Genomic DNA, 20151 nt, shown 5'->3' on the forward strand with positions numbered 1-20151 from the left:
CAATCAGTATACAGTATGTCAATATGAGCTACCAGACACACTAACAGTCTAACACAAACGGACATACACACACATACATATATGCTCTCTGTCTCTCACTAACACACACAAACACACACTCCCTATTAGTTTCTTTCTTTCTGTGTGTGTACGTGTGTGTGTAATGTGTGTGTTTACCTGTGTGTGTGTGCTGACAGGAACAGTCTCGGGGCTCAGCGCTCTCCTCAGCTGGGCGTCCAGGTCTTCTAGAGGCTGCTGGGACTGGAGACAGACAGACATAGTGTTAGATATTAGATATGCATACGCACTCACACACATAAGCGGTCTCACACGCACTTGCACACACACACAGACTTGTGCCAGTGCGTTTGAGCAGAAACACAAGCACAGAGCACCCACACACACATATGCGTAGACATACAAAGGTCAGTTTCCACATACGTCAATGTTTGCTCACATAGAAACACATTCATATGGTTTGAACTTGGCACTCATGGAGTCAGACAGCATGTAAGGTCTGTACTGTTATTCCCTGATCCAGACTACCATGAACATGTCATTCGCCACAAAAGATACAGGCACCCCTAGGGCCAATCAGTGACAAGATGCATCATCTATCCAAGTTTCATCAAAATTGGACCGGAGTTGCAGCAGTTATGGTCTTTCGAAGTTTGAAATTTTGACTTTAAATTATAGCGCCCACGTCAGGCCAATCTGTGTAATGTTTTTAAAAGCCAGAACATGGTGCCAAAAGGCATCAGCCCTCCAAGTTTTGTCAAAATCAGACCAGTGGTGTCTGAGATACTCCCACGCCACACATACACACACACACAGGTAAGATGGCGTAGAGGGCATACAGGGCTGTGCATTCTCCTGAGCATTTTAACTGCAATTAAAAAAAAAAATCATTAAAATCAAATCCTTTGTGAGCTTTAGCTACGACTGGATTATCTTAATCAAAGAGGACAAGTCTCTCCCATGTGAGTTACGTAAGAGACGAGAAATGACTGTCGGTAACTTGGCAGCTCAGATTTTTCGTAAGAGAACTACAGGTCATATCTCTATTGAGCGTGCTGTTCTGGTTAAATGGAGGGGTCTATTTTTAGATCGCAGCATTCACAGCCACGACAAAACAGTCTGGACATTTAAGCCAGCTTCAGCTCGCTGTCTCTCTGCCCTCAAGTACCCTGTTCTGGCAGCCTGTCTGTCTGCTCACTCCCTGTCTGCTCACTCCCTCTCTCTGTCTAATCCTGCTCCCATCTCTCTCCCTCGCTCTCTTGATCTCTCTCTGATTCTCTCTCTGCTGCATCCCACTCGCTCTTTTTGCCTCTGTCATTACTCCTGTCTAATATTCTCTCTGACCATCGCCTATCTTTCCCTTCCCATCTCTTTCTGCCTCTCTCAATCTTGCTGATCTCTGCCTCGCCTTCACTTTAAGTAAAGGCATTTCATCATGGTTTTATGCATTTGGTCGTTTTAGTTTTTATCCAAATCAGCGTCTTTGGCATCTTGATTTGTTTTTTTTGGTGGAGGGGGTTCTTTTGAGGCCAAATGGTTTTAAAGGCTGCTTGAGTTTTTTGTATTTGTTTTTCTTTCTTCAGTGTTTTATCATCCAGGGTTAGTTTTTATTGGATGTAGACATACAGTTATTTGTAACTGCTGTATGGTTAACAACAAAAGAGATACTGTATAAGCTGCAAGGTTTTTCTTAGCTTTTTGAAGATAAGATGAAAATTTTAAATTTAATATCCATAGCAAACTGTCTTTGGAATTTTTTATCTTCTGAAATCTCTGCTAAAATGAATGGTAAAAGCATTTCCTGTAACTTCGGTATAGACGGGACAGTGCTCTATGAAAAGCAAGTAAGCAGTAAGAAAGGCTTGATGTAATTACAAAAATCATAAAATTACATACGGCATCCTTTCTTGATTGAAATGACTGACACAATTCAGTTTTGACGTTTTAATCACAATGTGTACGATGAACTTTTAAGGTTATAGTTTATAACCTCATTTAAAACACCACTCTTCTGGTAAAGCTCATGAAGTTAATACTTCATGAAAAAGTATTTTGTATTTGTCAATGGGAAAATGAATGGGGATGGTTTTAGGAATGAACACATCTAGCAGGAGCGCTAGTCGTCACTTTCCCTACCCAGAACTAAGAAGGCTAGCAGCTCTATCCAAAAGTTCATAATACCTACTATTTACCATTTTCAGTATACTAGCTACTGCCTACGAATAAGTTATTATTTTCAGTATGCTATCTACTTTCTACTATTTAGAAATCTGCCTACTAGTTGAAAGGACTTAGAATAGGACTCAGAATACTAGCTAAGAGCATTTTGAATTTAACACTAATAAAAAAGAGCCAATTTCAGCACACACCATAACCACAGATGCTGATATTTCATTATCGATTAAGATTGATGATACTAGTTTATATTTATGTATTTCCAATGCAAGCTATGTAGCAGTATGCATTAGAAATATATAATGTAGTATGCTCTATGAGCTTTGACACATAGTGAGTCAGATAACAAGAGGAAAACAAATATCTTTGCCCAGGGCAGAAGTGTACCGTCCAATACCCATATTGGCACAGTACAGTATGCTTTTTATTTGTTTTACATGCAACTCAGTTTGGTATGGGTATGTTAGAAGCCTGCTATATTATACCAGGTACCATATATACAGGTACAAAATGGTATTGATACCGTACCATAACCATAGTAGGCTCAGTATGACTATAGTACTGTACTCATGCAATGGAAAAACTGAAAACTGTTAAAAAAGAGAAAAAAACACCTGTATTAGACAGGGTCCAGGGAAGGATGGCAGGAGTTCTGAAGAAGGAGAACTGGCCTAAACCCAGAGACATGAGAGAGAGTGAGAGCGAGAGAGCGAGAGAGAGAGAGAGAGAGAGAGAGAGAGAGAGAGAGAGAGAGAGAGAGAGAGAGAGGAGAGAGAAAGGAGGAGAGGTAGAGGAAGTGATAGCGAGAGATAGACAGAGAGCAAAGCATGATGTTCATTTAGGAAAATGTTAGAAATGTCCATGCCAGATGGGTTGATGTGAAGAAAGTTAGTAGAAATGGTTTGGAACACCTATTAAATAAGTGATAAACAAATTATCTGCGGCTTCTTAACCTACATCAGCCTCTAGTAAATACAGTGGAAGACTATTTGGCAAATAAAGTCTTTGATCGTTTTAATGTCAATGTCACTGGTCTGCTCTATGACAATAGAATGAAACTATTACTACTACTTGTGGTATTACTATATCTATAAAAATAATATTGCTATCTACTGCCAAACTGCATCACTCACCGGTACTCTGGATAGGGGGGTTTTGGATGGAGTGGTCTGGCCGTAGGATGAGGCAGGGATGACTGTGGAAATTGAAATTATGAAGTTTTATAACTGTCGAAAACATTGTTAGAAAAACACAGCCACCCTCACGCTGACACACACACACACATTCCTCCACCTACCGGTCTGAGCAGGGGTGGAGCTAGGTGTTCCAGGGCCCTGGATGGGGGCAACTGACCCCAACGCTAGGCTGGAGGGGGGCAGAGGAGAGCTGGCCGCTTGGCTGGAGCCAGGCGTGGCGACAGAAGTCGTGGAGGTAGAGGGGGGGCCGATTGGGGACGAGGTACCCGCCACGGGGGCTCCTGAGGCCGGGTCAGCAGCTGAGAGGTCTCCCTGGGCAGAGGGCACCACTCCACCGAGGTCCATGAAGAGGGAACGCAGCTTCTTATCCAGGGTGTGGATGTCGTCTGCTTTGCCCTGGGACTCTGTGGATGCCTCACACCTGATAATGATATTATTATTGACATTATTGTTATTATGGGTTGTGGATGGCGTCTTCATTGCCCTGGTATTGGGGAATGTTATTAGGGGATCTCAAATCAGAAAAATCTCCCAAATAGGACAAAATGAGTGCATGAAGCAGCTACCACAAAGCTACTGCATTATAACTTTTGTTGCCAGCATTAGAATACAAATAATTTCACTGATATATAATGATGAGAAAATACAGCATATTGAGTTGTAATTAATGATCATTAATGATTCAATTTTAGTACTTACTAATTTAGTCAGCCTAGTGAGAAATATATTGCCAGTATCTGTTTTCTGTACACACAGATAGATAATTGCCTTTGGACTGGCACATCATGAGTAAATGAAGACATCAAACACATCTCACCTTGCATCGCATTCCCCACAGTGGGTGTGGGTCTGCCCAGGCAGGGCTGCGGTCTGTGGCTGGGAGTGGACCAACGTTGGCTGCACCACAGGAGCACTGGTGGTCACAGGCTGGAGCCCCACAGAGGAGGAGGAGGAGGGGGAGGAAGAGGAGGGAGGGGGCTGGGAGGAGGCAGAGGGAGCGACCTGCGGGCCTGGGATGGCAGTAGTGGGGATGACAGCGGAGGAGAGAGAGGGAGGACAGGAGGAGGAGGGAGAGATGGAGGCGCCTTCACTCACCAGAGGGGTGGAAGAGGAGGGATGAGGAGGGGAGGTGATAGGGGGAAGGGTGGGGGTGGGAGAGGGGGAGGTGATGGGGGTTGCGGGGATGCTGGAGATGCTGGCCGGAGGCGAGGTGGAAGATACTGATGCAGTGCTGACAGCAGAAACTGCTGTTTGGGACTGTGGGAGGGGGCTCTGGGGCTGAGTGAAAGCCTGGGGCTGGATTTGTGCTTGCCCCTGGACCTGCGCCTGTCCCTGGGGTTGACACGCAGCCTGAACCCCTTGTTGTGTGGGTCCTTGTGACAGAAGGATGGGCTGATTCACCATAGGAGGAGGAGAGGAGGTGGACCCAGGAGGGGTGAGACAGACAGAGGGTACAGAGGCGGAGGTGGAGGAGGAAGGGGGAGGAAGGGAGGCATCCAACGCTTGCTCCTGTGCCTGGGTTAGATTAGAAGAGACAAGGCCAGCGGTAGCATCCACCGCAGGAGTGGATCCATTGGTTCCACTGGACTGTGAAGGGACAGAGGCAGCTAGAGGCTGTAGAGAAGGCAGGGTGGAGTGGATAGAGGCTGGGGCGGTGCTGGGTCCCGGGTCGTACTGATTCTGGCTCTGTTTGAGCTGGGAGAAGGCTTGCTGCAAGCTGATTGCTCCGGCAGACTGGGATAAACCCAAACCTTGGACTGGAGTCTGAGATGAAGCTGGAGCTGAGACTGGAGCAGCTGGAAAAACAGAAACACTGTTTGAATCCCCAAAGCCCATCCTCTGTCGTTGTCAGACAGTCCTGGGCCACAGAGTATCCACAAATACTTTTAAATATTTGTTTAATGTAGTGGTAAATCTAGATGGGTGAGGTTTGCCACATAGGACAATACAAGGACTGCCTGAGAATTAAGACATAGTACATAGACACGCACCATAGTACACCAAATGTTATTGTTAATAAAAGAGCTTATAAAGAGCCAAAAAGTCAAAGAACTCTTAACGCTAAATATGCTATGCATCTCCCTCTGTTTCTGTAGATCTAGAGAGTAATCAAAGAAAGCAAGATCTTGCCTCCATGTCATCTCTCAAACTGGAACAAATGTCCAACTGTTCGTAAGCGATTAGCTGTCTCTTCAAGGCTGTTTTCGAAGCCATTGCATTATTGCTTATTTTTAAGCAATAATGTTTGAATACCATGTAATTCAAACTCATGGCTGTCTTTGAAAACATGACATAACATGTTTTTCTAATATTTTGATACAATAATGGTTAAATTCCGCGTGAGTCACAAGAACAGATATTTATACTCCAGAAGATCCTATGGCATCAATTTAAATAAACGTCACAGTGTTATTGCATTTGGACAGGAACATTTGGGCATTTTCCTCTAAAATCATTACGGCTTAATCAAATAAGAGTGTGTGAGTGAATGTGTATGTGTGTGATTGAGTACACTGTGATTTAGTGTGTGTGTGTGTGTGTGTGTGTGTGTGTGTGTGTGTATTCCAAGAGCATTTGGCTGAGCAATTGTTCATTTCCTGCACCCAAAGCAAACTTAAAAGACTTCTTTGACATTTTAATTTTTAGCTAACTGTCTCTAACTGTCTTAGCTAACTGTGTCCTGGGATTTAAGGGAGGGATGCTATCGATGTGAGCAACAACAACAGCAGTACTCTTGTTATATGGGAACCCATCAGAAATAGAACGGCGACACATTTTGGATCTCAACCCATAGATTAAGAAACTCTGCTTTACCCAACTGTATCAGAAAAGTGGGGACAGGGGAGGTGTTGTAAAAAGGGGTTAAAGGATCTCACAAACACAATCCTTACCTGTATCGACAGCAGATGCTGGGACAGGAGAAGGAAAGGCGGTAAAGAATTGCTCCTTCAGCCTGGCTTCAGGTACTGGGCTGACGATGAACTTACGACCCGCTGAATGGACCACTTGGGCCGTGGCACTGGGAGGGATGTCTGAGGAGAGAGGGAGGGGACACAGCATCGTGATCTATCAATCTCCCATTGGATCATTATGTGAGCAGCACGGACCACAATACCCACTTTTTCAGGCCGGAAACCCCCAATTTGAGTTGATGTTGGTCCAGATAGGACTGGTGCTTTTAGATACAGGTTTATACAGAAGTGAGAAACTACAGGTGAGGAAAAGCAGTGGAAGAAGTGAAACCTACGATCAACTAATACTGATTCTAATAATAGTGCTAGTTCTACTACAACTACTACTGCTATTACTAATAATAATAATAATAATAATAATAATAATAATAATAATAATACATTCTGTGACTATACTAATTACTAATTATTAATTGCATTAAATAACAGTGAAATTTAACTATTCTTCATTTAGGTGGAGATCCCAAGGGCCACTGGAAGTCATAGACAGTTATGTTGGGAAACAGAGTATCTTAAGCCATGTGCATTTTTTGTTTTTACCTGGCATGGGGGTAGATATAGCAGGAATCTGCTGCTCCATGGCACCTGCCATCTATAGACCAATCAGAGAGGACATGTTACGTTTCGGACCAATGGGAATGGAATAGAACAGCGGTTCCAGAAGAAAGAAATAAAGAATCAGTCTGCTGTGTATTTACCTGGCTGTTTGTGTCTCTCTCCAGGCCTTTCTCATCTGCGTTCTCTATCACCTCTCTGACCTGCTCAATAAAAGACTCCCTCTCGCTCTCCAGGATAAACTCACTCTGGACCTGGACACACACACACACACACAGAAACACGAATGGATCACAAGCTGGTTTTCGGCACATCTGGGTATGTGTTTCTGAACGTGTATGTGACTGAGAGAGAACAAGGCCAGAAGAGAGGAGACAGTCAGAAAAAGAGTACATGAAGGAGGGAGGTAGTGAGGGAGAGAATGAAAAGAGAGGCCGTGTGTATACCATGATCTGAGCTATCTCCTCGGGGTTGTCTCCGTCCAGATCGAACCTGAAAGTCACCATCTTCCTGTTGTGAGTCTCCAGCTGACACTCTGCTACCCGGTCTCCTACGTTAGAGATCTACAGACACACAACACACACAAGTACACAGAGAGAGACAAAGAGACAGGGGGAGACAGGATGAGAAAGGGGGAGAGCGAGAGAGAGAGAGAGAGAGCGAGAGTGAGAGTGAGAGAGAGAGAGAGCGAGAGAGAGAGAGAGAGAGAGAGAGAGAGAATTAATTTTCACTTTGTCTCTGTGTCACTCATGTTAGAGATGAGGGAAGAAAGTCTGGTCTCATACTGTGAATGACTTATGGGGCACAGTTAAATTACCAGCAATATTACCAGTTTATTTTAATACCTGTTGGCATTATAGGGTTATTGACTTATTAGCAAAACTAAATTCTATTAAACAAAAGTTAAGTCTTGATTTACTGACAATCTAAAAGTGTGTGGTTTGGATAGGGATGTACAAACGTGTATGTTTATGCTTTTTTCCCTTTGTTTTCCCTTCACTTAACAATGACAAAGACTACAGGGGATTTCTTTTTCGATAATGAATATCTATGCATGTGCTCTTACATTGAGGACATTGAGCTTGGCCTTGCCGGTCTTCTCGTGACGTGATCGACTTCGTACGGAGCGTCTCTGGTGTCTTTTGGTGGAGCGGCCTTCGTGGCGACCTCCTCCTCCCTCATTCCCGTCACTCAGCCCTGACGTCTCAGAGTGGCCACTGAGATACAGGGTTGGAGGAAAAAGATAATAAGATAAAGACCGAAAAAGAGGCAGGAGCAAAATTGAATGAGAAAGGCACACAAAGATTAAGAGATCAAGAAATGACATTTTGTTAATCATTTGATTTCACTTGAACAAAAAGCCAATATCTAACTAAGAGAACATTTGAAGAATGTGGCATCAGCTTACTGTGTGTTTTAGCTTGTGTGTGTGTGTATTACCTCTCCATAGATGAGGGCACTTGAGGCGGCTGTAGCTGAGACTGGGACTGCTCTAGAAGCTGAGAGGCAGGCTGAAACACACACACACGCACACCACAATCAACATGATCGTCATCTCCGCAATCATCACCATCATCATCATCATCATAATCATCATCATCATCATCATCATCATCATCATCATCAGGGAAATGTTGAGGGAGGAAAATATAGCAGGAAAGCAGAAAATATAAGCACCAGAGAACAAAAGGAAGAGAGAATACTATGAATAGATAGCAAGTAATGTCTTCATGTCTTCAGTGTAACATGAACAGAACTGGGACCAACTACAGTAGAATTGGGACTAAAAAAGAATTAAAACTAGAACTTGGAACTACAAAAAGAACAAAACAAGAACTGCCACAAAAGAACATAGAAACTGTATCATATTCATAAGACTCACATCTCCAATAAAGGCATGCAACCTAAAGCACTTTGGCTGCAAATATGGAACAATGCTCTCCATAAAACCATAGTGAAACATTTGAAACATCAGCTGAAGGAAAATAACCAGTTACTCAGTAACGTCCATAGAATGCAAATGTGGCGCCAACATGGCTGCCATTGAAAACCCTGAAATGATCAAACTCTTAGGATATACAGGTAACTAAGTGACATGTCAGGTTTGAATCCAACTCAAGACTTTTGTGTCACCTCATTCACATTCTCCTATGTTCCCTTTCAAGTCCATCTATCTTAAAAATTCCATGAAATAACATACAAATCCAAATTCCTTTACTCAATGCCCCTAAAAAACGATTTCAAACAGAACCCTTCAGCATCTGTCTTATATGAATATGAGCACGGTGCGCAGGGACGTGACATGGGATTGGTGGGTTTGTCGGTCCATCACCAGTACCTGGGGAGGGGCTTCCATGGGAGGATCAGGAGGGGCGGAGGCTACACTGATGATTGGCACCACGGTGGCCAATGGCTGAGGCACAGGTGTGGGCACAGGAAGAGGAGGGGAAACATTAGTAGGCCCCGCCCCCACGGGGAGTGGCAGAGGAGAGGGAGGGGAAGCCACACCCCCTGTTGGCATGGTAACGGGAAGGGACGGCGATGGAGAAGGGAGGGTCACCAAGGAAACAGTAGAGGTAGACGGAGTTGCACTGGGCTGAGAAGAGGAGGAAGGGCAACAGGAGTAGAAGGAGGGAGAAGAAGAGAAGGGGGAAGAGGAGGAGGAGGAGGAGAAGAACAGAGAGAGGAAGAGGATGAGGAGGGGGGTGAGAAGGAAGAGGAAGGGTAGGAGGAAAGGGGGAGAGGAAGAAGAGGAGGAAGAATGTCAGAGAAATGAGGAGGAAGCATGAGAAGAGGAAGAGAGAGAGGAGAAGAAGCAAAAGGAGGAAGAGGAGCAGGGGGAACAGAAAGAGGAGGGGGAGGTGGTGAGGGCCATAGAAACAGGTTAGAGAAACCCAACAAGCTAGGTTTTCTAGTTGTGATCAGTTGTGATGAACACAGAAAAACTACAGTCAATGCTCTTGGTATTGGGACAGCGAGCTAAAGTTAGTCTTTTACTTAATTGTTGATTCATCTAAAGTAGGAGATGAATATGAGGGAAACAGACTGTCAGCATTTGATTCTGGGTCCTTATTAGTATCCATGATAAGCCATGTTAAAACAAGGACACCAGAAGAAGAAAAGGCCATCCATAGCTCACTGAGCCAATACTGACAGTATTGACTGTAGATGTGTGGGCTGACTTAGAGAACCTCAACAAACAACTAGAACAGCAAGGCAACTGGAACACAGATCAAACCGATTACCGACAACATCCGAAATTAGACAACAAACCGTGTGACAGGACAATGTGAAATACACACACGAGTCCGTGAAACAGAGGAAGACCATGCAACCACAAAGCAAACCTGGTAGTGGTAGACTAAGCAAATTCTTTGCACAATGTAGATGGGCAACACTGTCAACACCAGACAACAAACTGAGACACAGGGCCAAAAATCTATTCAAATGTTTCCTGTCAAAATATGTCGCTATGTGATTTAAGTAATGGTGCTGAGGCAAGTCTTTGGGCTCTGTTGCGCTTTAGAGTTGTCCAAAAAATTGCCCAGTGAATCGATGACTTAAGTCATGATACACATTTGGAGGCAATGTAGATGGGAGTGGCATATAGATCATGGGATGAGAATTTTTTACAAAGCACTACCATATACTGTCCTGAGGAAAATTCAGCACTGAAAATAGTGGACATACACAAGTGTGGACAACACCTTCACACACTACAAACATTTCAAGATACTTTTGTTTTAAACACCCTGCTGTTATCCACATTCACCTTGTGGAGTTTATCAATTCTTATTCCTGAAGCAATATTACCCATCTTCATTTCCTAAAAATTTGCCCATGTAATTGAGACCCATGCTTTTGATCAAATGGTTAGTTGGGGCATCTGGGGTGAACAAAGGGACACTGCTAACAACGGGCATCAACACACGGCAGATCTACACTCGAACAGGACAAAAACAAGAGGAGGGGCAACAGATTCTTCCAGAAATATTCTACTTCATGTTAAACAGATTCACAACACATAGGTTATGATTATGCACACAATTACTCAGTCAGATGCACATGCACACATGAACACACACACACACACACACACACACACACACACACACACACATATGGACACAGTTACCTACATCCACACCCACACAATTCTACCTGAACCAGAGCTATATGAGCAGCCTGGTAGAGAAGATAGAGGTGTTCTATACTGGGAGATGGACTGAGGTCACAAAACTACACACACACACACACACACACACACACACACACACACACACACACATATGTGCATACAATCACACATAAAAAATATGAATATACAAACAAACATACAAGCATACATGCATACATACACATACAGGCATATGAGTATGCATGTATGAACACATACACACAATCACACACATAAAAACAAACCCCGTGATAAACGCAGGCAGCATGCCGAAAGAAGGAAAGAAAAATAGAAGAAACAAATTGAGCTGAAGAAGAAGCAGAAGTTAAAGAAAAAATAGAAGCTAAAACATGCAATATTAACACATAATACAGATACAAGACCAAGAATGACAAATATGCCTATGACAACTATTTGGATAAACTGAATGGTTGGTTGCTGACTGACAACGTGACTAACTAGCTGGCTGAATGATTGGAAAATGAAGATACTGAATAAGTGAATGACTGGCTGGTCAAATAACTGAACGGATAACTGACTAAATGTCTGGCTGACTGAATTGAATGGCAGAATAAACAGCAGATTAGTTGACATCTGACTGAATGGCAGACTGAATTAATTATTGAACTGTTTTTGCCTGGGTGATTGACTGGATGTGTTGATCAATTGTGAGAGATGAAGTCGTCTTCAAGTCAATCAATCAGTGTGTGCGAGTTTGTGTGTGTCTATACGCCATATGCTTGTGTACAGTTTGTCAGTTTTTCTTCAGCCTGTCTCTGTGTGGGAAAGCCCATAAATTACAGAAGCTATTTGAAGTTAATGCCTCCCTACGATGTTTCCACAGACAACTGTAAAAGTAGTGCAATGTTTTCTTTGTGTGTGTGAATGGTTGTGTATGTGTGTGTGTGTGTGTGTATGATTGTCCATGTGTCAATTTAGCTGTCTATTTCTAAGTTGCAGAAAGTTGTTTAGAACTTGCATTAGCTTTGATGTGTTTTTATTGACGACTATAGAGCTAATTAACTTATCGCGTGTGTGTGCGTGAATCCGCATGTGTGTCTCTGTTTGCATCTGTGTTTCCATATATAAATACAAATAGTGTAGACTGTGTGGGAAGCAGGCGCTAACACAAAGTTGTTTGGAACTCACACAAACCCTGAGGTGTATTCATAAAGACTGCAGTGACTGTAATTGATTCAGCGTTTGTACAGATATTAATTTGGCTTCGCTGTGGAATCTATTGACACAAGCTAGGTGGGGCGTGAACTAGTGTTTGTGCATGTGGGAGAGAGTGTGTATACCTACTGTATGTATAAGTAGGTAGGTGTGTGTGTCTGTGTCGGCACAGATGAATGCAGACAGTTATGACAGCTCATGAATCAATCACCTGTGTGTGAGGCGCCAGCGCCAGCTTGTGTTTGTATTAGGAATGTATTTATTAAGTGTTGCTGTTTATGTATGTTGCAATTAGGGGTGTGTGTGTGTTACCTGTGCAGACCCCTGTGGCAGCAATGTGTGAGAGGGGCTCTGAACCGATGTAATGCTGGACTGACTGGATGGAATGACCTACAGAAAGAGAGAGAGAGAGAGAGAGAGAGAGAGAGAGAGAGATAGAGAGAGAGAGAGGAGGGAAGGAGAGTAAATAGCTAAACAGATAAATGCATACAGAGTGCAATTGACATGCACACCAATGTCCCATTCTGATTTGAGACATCCCAAGTGATATCCCAGGTACGCATCATTTCCTGTTTACAATAACCTGGATAAACTCAAATCCCAGTTATGAGAAAACCAAATAAGATACATAGATATGGAATATACCAACACCAACTGTGACATTCAATCTTATCTCATATTCTGTTGATTTCCTGATTTGTTGTTGGTATATGAAAGATAAATATATATATATATATATTTATATAAAAAATATAAATACAGTGTATATCTTATCCTAAATAATACCTAAACCAGAATATAAGCCATTATCCAGAATGCTGTGTGCATGTGAAAAGTTTTGTTCCAAAATGAGATATCAACCATTTTAACAAAGTGACAGCACTCTTACAAAATATTACTAGCACAAAATTAGAAAAATAATATTGCACTTTTTAAAAGGATAACAGGCAACATAAGACCTCCAACACTTAGTGATGAACTTAAGGTAATGCTTTTTTTCCAAAATGGGAATATAACAGTTTGGAATACAACTCTTCATGTAAACATGGCAAATATAACAATGTAGAAATGACTGTTTCACTCATTTCTAAAAAAAAAAAAAAAAAAATCCATGTCATTCCAGCCAAAACGTTTGATCTCCAATTAACATCCAATTTCATGCTCAATCAAATCAGTTTAGGGCTGCCATTAGTTCATAACAAGGTTTTGTGCTGGGGGCCAACACAATCCTTCAAAAAGACTGTGGTATCACTCTAGGCAAAGCGCCAGCGCCGTGGGACATCTTACTTTATGACTGGTTACCTTGAAGCTAAGGCAGCGACTTCAAAGAGAAAGCCAACTTGCTCGAGCAAAAGTTTATTATGGTATAAGCATAAAAACAGAGTTGAGGCATTTTGCTCAAACTCTTTCTGAGGCTTTTGACACCGCAGGAACATGGGATTAAAATGGTGAGAAAAGAGGGAGGGATAGCAAAAGAGATGAAGAGAGAGAAGGAGAGGGAGAGGAAGAGTGAAAATTGTGTTTGCGTCAAGTGTGTGAATATGTATACACGTCAAATGTGTGAATAACCTCCACACTAGAGAAAAAGAGATAGACAGAGAGATGCAGAGAGAGAGAGAGATACAGAGAGAGACTATTGTCATTTCACAGTCTGATGAAGAACAGTTGTTGACACCAATCGTGACACCAATCTTTCCTGTAGAATTTGTTGTACATATTTTGTACATTTTTTAGGGCTTGGGGTAATTTTGGTACCCAGGTTCACTCCTGGGTCCATTCCAGGATCAGTTCCAATAGATGTTGCAGTTTAAAAATGACTCTTATTTGAATATTTATATCATGATATATGAGCAATTGAGCAGCAATTGCAATTTCATTTGCTATTGTATTCTTTCTTGGTGGCGGGCCGATGTTTCTCTGGTTGTGAAAAAACACTGACTGGTGGTTACTGGGGTCTCCAGTTGCTATGGCTAGTCTTACCTGCTGGGGCGTCCCAGGGGGAGCTGGCTGGGAGGTGGGAGGTGCCAGTGGGGGTCCTGGACTGGGCTGGGGGATCGGGGCCTGAACCTGCTGCTTAGAAAGAGACCAAAAGAAAAAAGTACAGAAAGATGGACAGAGAGGAAGAGAGGGGGTATTGTAGGATAAAGAGAGGATGGAGGAGAGAGAGAAAGAGAAAAACACGAGAGAGAGAGAGAGAGAGAGAGAGAGAGAGAGGAAGAGAGAGATGGCCAATAAGAGGAGAGAGAGAGAACAAGAAACAATTAGAACATATTTCTAGCTCCTTGCTGCTGTGCATGTGAGTGCAAACACAAGGTACTTATTATGCTGCTCTCTAGTTTTTTGGTTTAGATTCTCATCTTGTGTATGCACAGATGCACGCACACACGCACGCACACGGACACACACACACAAATAGCTATTCACCCAGACATATGTACATCAATACAAACACACACAGTTTATAGTCTAGCAGGTACAACAGTACAGACACAGTACTGGGGTTAGTCAGGGTGTGAGTTAAATAGGTTTCCATGCAGGTCGAGCCCTAAGTGATTGGCAATGACAACAGGTGGATGTTATAACGGGTCAACGAAGCACACAACAGAAGCTGGTTGTGGTCTTTACAAAGGCAATACAAATCTGGAAAGCAAACATGAACTTAAAATAAACCTTAAACTTAAATTTGAAGATTTCTTTAAAAAAAAAAAAGAATTAAACCAGTGCTGTATTTTCCGAAAGCAGTCCAGCACATATCATCTTTTGATTTATTAGCTTCAGGCCTGGGTAAAATAATATTTGCAAATATTTGTTTCATGTTTGATTCTTTTAGCATGCTTTTAATGTCAGATGGGTGGGGTTTGCTACAAAGCCTAATACAATCACTACCACAAAGTTTCTTTTTTATATATACACTTTCTGTGATTAAGAACTTACCTGGCACTAAATGAACTGTCCTAAACCCCACCCATCTCGTACTCCAAGTATGTTAAAACATCCTGAAAATGATTTGCAAACAGTATTTAACCAGGGTTTGACTGGTTTAAAATAGAATAAAAATGAAGTAAGATTATTTGAGCTGTTAAACTTGAGCTTGTTTCTTTTCCATTGTCTTCTTTGGCTCCAAACCTATATATAATAAAGCTAAACTACAATCAGAAATGTACACTATAGAGGTACAATGCCTTTTTACTAGAAAAGGTAAACTAGTGCACTTACTGTACTGGCCAGAGCAGGAAGCTAACTTTTTCCACTAGACACAGTGGCTGGTGGATTCCAAAGTTTGTTAGCGCCTTTCACGGTTACCAGCCAAATACTTTTATAGAAAATAATCTCTGAAATATGGTTGGTACCTGTCAAAGTGGCTGGTTGATTGGATTCAAACTTAGCAGCCACCCACATATTTAATTTCCCATCCTAGTAAGGGGCCTGACAGGGCTGTACCTTTCCTCCAAACTACTTTCTACTTCTATTGTTGAACTGTATTGTTTGAGGAATCTATGGCACTACAGGACAACAGCAATTGAGCTAACAGACTAATAGTTATGTTCAATTTATTGTGAACCCTTAGAAGGCCGTAGGCAAGTTTATACTTGTCCCCAAGCTCTCCCTCACAAAGTATGGTGGGAGCTTACACAAGTATAGTTGCACCATACACGCTACCTACCTTCTTTTACCATCAATGCTCACAGAAAGTCACACAAACACACTAAAAAATTTCACAGTACGAAATTATAGAAGATAAATAAATTAAAATAAATGAAATGAAATAAAAATATAGGTAATGAAAGGTAAGAAACAAAGCTTGAAGAAATTAGAAGAAAGAGCAATGAACGTGGTTCAGAGCAAACTAAGAAGAAAGTTTGATTGCAGGGTGACACAGATGATGGCAGCATTCTAAGGGTTTAATGAATGTCAGCTGTGACCTTTGAACCCTGAGTAGGAAGCTTGACTTCCGGTCTGAGCGGGAAATGACAACACAATATGCTAAATTAAAGAACTGACTTAAAGCCAAGCTCTTTAGCAACACAACACAAAACAACAGAAAAAAATCTAAAATATACAAATGAATTGTCTATCTGCATGGTTACAGTGCTAGGTAAGTCTAAGTCCCCTTGGTTTTTGTTGTATGTTTCTGTGTGTTTGTCCATACAAATCAACAAAGTCACATGGCTTTATCTTGCTTACTATGATTACTTTCTTCAAACATATTTGTAACTTATGTCTAGAGATCTAAAATATAAGTTTGTATCTATATGATGGTCACCTTTCTAGGTAATTACTCTTACTTTCATAGGACCAAACGGACTTTGGATTTGTACGAGCAAAAATGCAAGTATACCACACACACAGTATACCCGCACAAACACACATTTCTCATATACAGTCATATATGAACATACAGACAAAATCTTACTTACTGAGAAGGACAAATAAATCAAAATAAAATACAACACAGAAAGACAGAAAGGAGGGGGCTTAGACGTTCTGCATGTAAAGCTTTCACACCAGAGAGTGTCTCAAGAGTACCGCCTTCAGAATGCCACCTTCAAAATAATTACTATTATTTGACTAACAGCACAGATGCAATTACACTGTGCCACAGAACAGCCTGGTGTCAGCTTAGGCTGATTTTTTAGATTGTTTCTTGAGAAAGGTTGAGACAATTTTGGATAGAAATGCATATTACAGTGAATTGTCTCAGTCTCAAGTATGGTTCTCGAATTTCCTATTCTACTTTTCATTTATTCAGTTTTTTATACAGCAGTAGCAGTATAAAGGCTATATTGTGTATTCTAATGGGGAATAAAGCCACATTAGTGTATCCGAATTTTAAATGATTTGCAGTACAGTATTCTCATGTTGGTCTTGGAATCAACTAAAGAGATTCTGGTCTTAGTTGTACCTAGACTCACTCTGGGCCTTGTCCTGAACCAGACTGAGGTGGTATTGACTAAAACCCTGCCCTTTACTTGCATTTTTAATTATTACCATGAATTCTAATCTGCAGGTAAACATCGTCAGAGGATGAATGATGTGAGACATTATGAAGGCAGACCATGAGACTCTCTCTGGAGTGTAGACATGGCTGGACGGGGTTAAAATCACAACCACAGGAACTAAATGTCTAGCCAAATCAGATAGTACGTCATGATAAATAAGGGTCAGCTGGGGCTGGCAGGGTATAAAAGATAATAGGGAGTGGTATAAGGGGCCCTGGGTCAAATTACCATTTTAGATTAAATCAGTTACTTTTCATGGAAGGATTGATTTTACCTGACTGACTGATGAAATTATTTCCTATCAGTCTACTCTGGCTGGTTGATTAAGAATAAATTTCTGTTTTTACAATCAAAGACTGGCAAAGTGCACAAGAAGGTGAAGATAAAATCAAGTCAATTGATTGCCTTCAAAAAGTAGAGGTATGATGACTATATGTGTAAAAATCTCAGCATAAAAAAACCTTGCCATTTTTCAGTCTGACTAGAAAGAATGAAAAACATAGGAATTACTGGGAATTCATGCATCAGTAGCTGTTTGTGGATCTCGGCTGAAAAGTAACTGAAATGATTTCAACTAGTAATTGACCCAGGTGGGTTTTTGGGGTCTAATCTCAGTACCAGAGCGGGGTTAGCAGCCTGCATGGCCAGCAATGACTCATGGTACGTCATATCGGGTTGGGCTGGTACCACCCCTCCGTGCCGGGCCCAGGCGCTCTGGATCAGAGACCCCAGCTGAGTCGACGATGCTCCCCCAAGAGGGAGCTCAGCGGATGGGGTGAGAAGGAGAAAGCTCTGCTGGGAGGGCGGATGTCCCTGTGGATCCGTGGTAAGCACTACCCCTGACGAATCATAGAGCGCGACAGAGGACGAGTGAGGGATGGACTGAGCGGCGGAGGAGGAGTCGAGTGGAGGGAGGAGAGGCGGAGGAGGAGGTGACTGGAACTCCCCTGCATCGGAGGAGGCCAAGGAGTCGCTGGAAGGTTCTGGGCTTCTGTCCCTTGCGGCTCCTCCTCCGTGGTGAAGGAGAAGACTTCCCGGAGGTAACGGGAGCTCGGGGCTGATGTATGTGTACAGCTCTTCTGTCACCGGCTGGAGGCGGCTGTACGAACCAGAGCCACCTGAACCGGACCCGGTGTTGTCCTCTAGCGGGAGGTCCATGGAACTCCTGCGGGCGCGGTAAAGTCTGGACGCCAAGAGGCTCGGGTCGCCGGCAGCAGCTGCAGCAGCAGCAGCCGCGGCTAAATGGAATTCAAAGACACTTCCGGGAGGCGGCGGGGTGTCGGCCATCACTGGAGGGGCGGAGAGAGGGAAGGAGGAAGGGGAGGCATGTTGGGGTGGAGGATAGCATCCGTCAGACAATGAAGAAGACACAGAGGCACCAGCGCTCATGGGAGGCAGGGATGGAGGTATCGGGCTGTGTGTGCTGATTCTTTGCATCATGTGTGGGTGCAAGAACCCCGGTTGAGGCGGGGGACCAGGGTCGTAGCCCAGACTAGCAGCCGCAGCCGCTGCTTGCATCTGCTGATGGAAACTCAAGTGACCAAGCTGGTGAGCAGTCATTGGGTATCCTCCATACGCCATTGCTTCGTAATGGTCCAATAGGGCAGCTTGGTTTAGGCTTAATCTCCTCACCGCTTCCTCTTGCTCCGCTCTCACATCCTTATATCCATACAAACTTGGGTCAGATTGTCCCGGGAGATGCAGGGGTTCTCCAACACCGAGTCTTTGGGCAGCTGCCGCAAAACCAGGGTTTACCATGTAGAGGGAGGGGGGCTCGACACCCTCCAGCCCAGAAAAGGGGTGCAGGCTGCTCCCATACCGAGGGTAGGCAGGCTGGAAGTGTCGGGTGTGGGCCTCGAGAATGGAGGTACTCTTGCGCCGCTGGGTGTTGTAGGCCTTTGGAGGGCCAGTGGGAGGAGGAGAGAAAGAAATGGGGCGCTCAGGGATGGAGGGGAAGAAAAAAGTAGGGGTGTCGGGGAGACCTCCTCCTCCTCCTGTGCTTGCTCCTCCGCTGTAGGGGTGTGGCATTGAATGCTGCTGCTGTGACAATGAGATACAATGGATTTAAGAACAAGAGACTGAGAAAGAGAGAAAAAAACATGAAATGGAGAAAATAGTGTCAAATAGAGAAATTAGAGCACCATTTCAAACAATAAGGAGAAAAGTGACACATTCTCCCTCCACACAACAAATAAAGAATGTGGATGAGATAAGACAGAAACTATCTAAAAGTTGTAGAAAGAAGTGAAGAGATGAGGGGAATGGTGATGGAAAGATAAAAAGATAGTGAAACAGGCAGACAGACCAAATTACAGACTGGAAGGCACAAAGACCAACAAGACAGACGACACAGAGAGACAGACAGACAGTAGGTAAAGGTGGGAGACACACTGATAGCTTACAGGTAGACGGAGAGTCGGGTATTAAATACGGAGAGGACAAAGACCAAATGCTCTAAGCTCAACAAAATCCTGATGCATCTGCAATCAGGAAAACTGTCTTTTGTTATAGGTTTCCCTTGCAGAATTTGAACCTCCTCACTATGTAGTTGGATTGCAGCTTGGAATTAGGAGATGCTGAACATGTGAACAACAGGGAGATATAGAAATGTACTTCATGTTTTCCTTATCCTTTTTTTAAATATGATATGATAATAAGGAATTAGTGACCAGAATAGTGACCAGAATAACCAGAATACAGTGTAACACACAAAAATACAATTAAAAGAGTTCTCTTGTGACCAATTGAGCCACATCATAGCACAATACACTGTTGTTTCAATCTGGGGAAGCGCTGAGGCAAACTAACATAACAAAATGTTCAAGTATTTAGTAAACAACTGAGGGCGAGATGAGGTAGAATATCTGGTCTAATATGGAGGA

General features: G+C 42.9%; 1 protein-coding gene across 2 annotated transcripts in view; it reads right to left on the minus strand.

Annotated features, from left to right (window-relative positions):
• wnk1b (WNK lysine deficient protein kinase 1b) overlaps nt 1-20151 on the minus strand; it is a 117569-nt gene that overhangs the window by 15072 nt on the left and 82346 nt on the right. For both annotated transcript variants that reach the window (XM_078281858.1, XM_078281859.1), the window contains exons 12-24: nt 14250-14339; nt 12582-12659; nt 8357-8427; nt 7983-8133; nt 7363-7479; nt 7060-7170; nt 6902-6953; nt 6281-6421; nt 4207-5185; nt 3491-3810; nt 3327-3388; nt 2808-2864; nt 178-261 (exon numbers count right to left, since the gene is read on the minus strand). In XM_078281858.1, the coding sequence (XP_078137984.1) occupies nt 178-261; nt 2808-2864; nt 3327-3388; nt 3491-3810; nt 4207-5185; nt 6281-6421; nt 6902-6953; nt 7060-7170; nt 7363-7479; nt 7983-8133; nt 8357-8427; nt 12582-12659; nt 14250-14339 (2313 nt within the window). The remainder of the gene's footprint in view (nt 1-177; nt 262-2807; nt 2865-3326; nt 3389-3490; nt 3811-4206; nt 5186-6280; nt 6422-6901; nt 6954-7059; nt 7171-7362; nt 7480-7982; nt 8134-8356; nt 8428-12581; nt 12660-14249; nt 14340-20151) is intronic.

This window comes from Centroberyx gerrardi, chromosome 24 (genome assembly GCF_048128805.1).
Source record: "Centroberyx gerrardi isolate f3 chromosome 24, fCenGer3.hap1.cur.20231027, whole genome shotgun sequence".
Taxonomy (NCBI): domain Eukaryota; kingdom Metazoa; phylum Chordata; class Actinopteri; order Beryciformes; family Berycidae; genus Centroberyx; species Centroberyx gerrardi.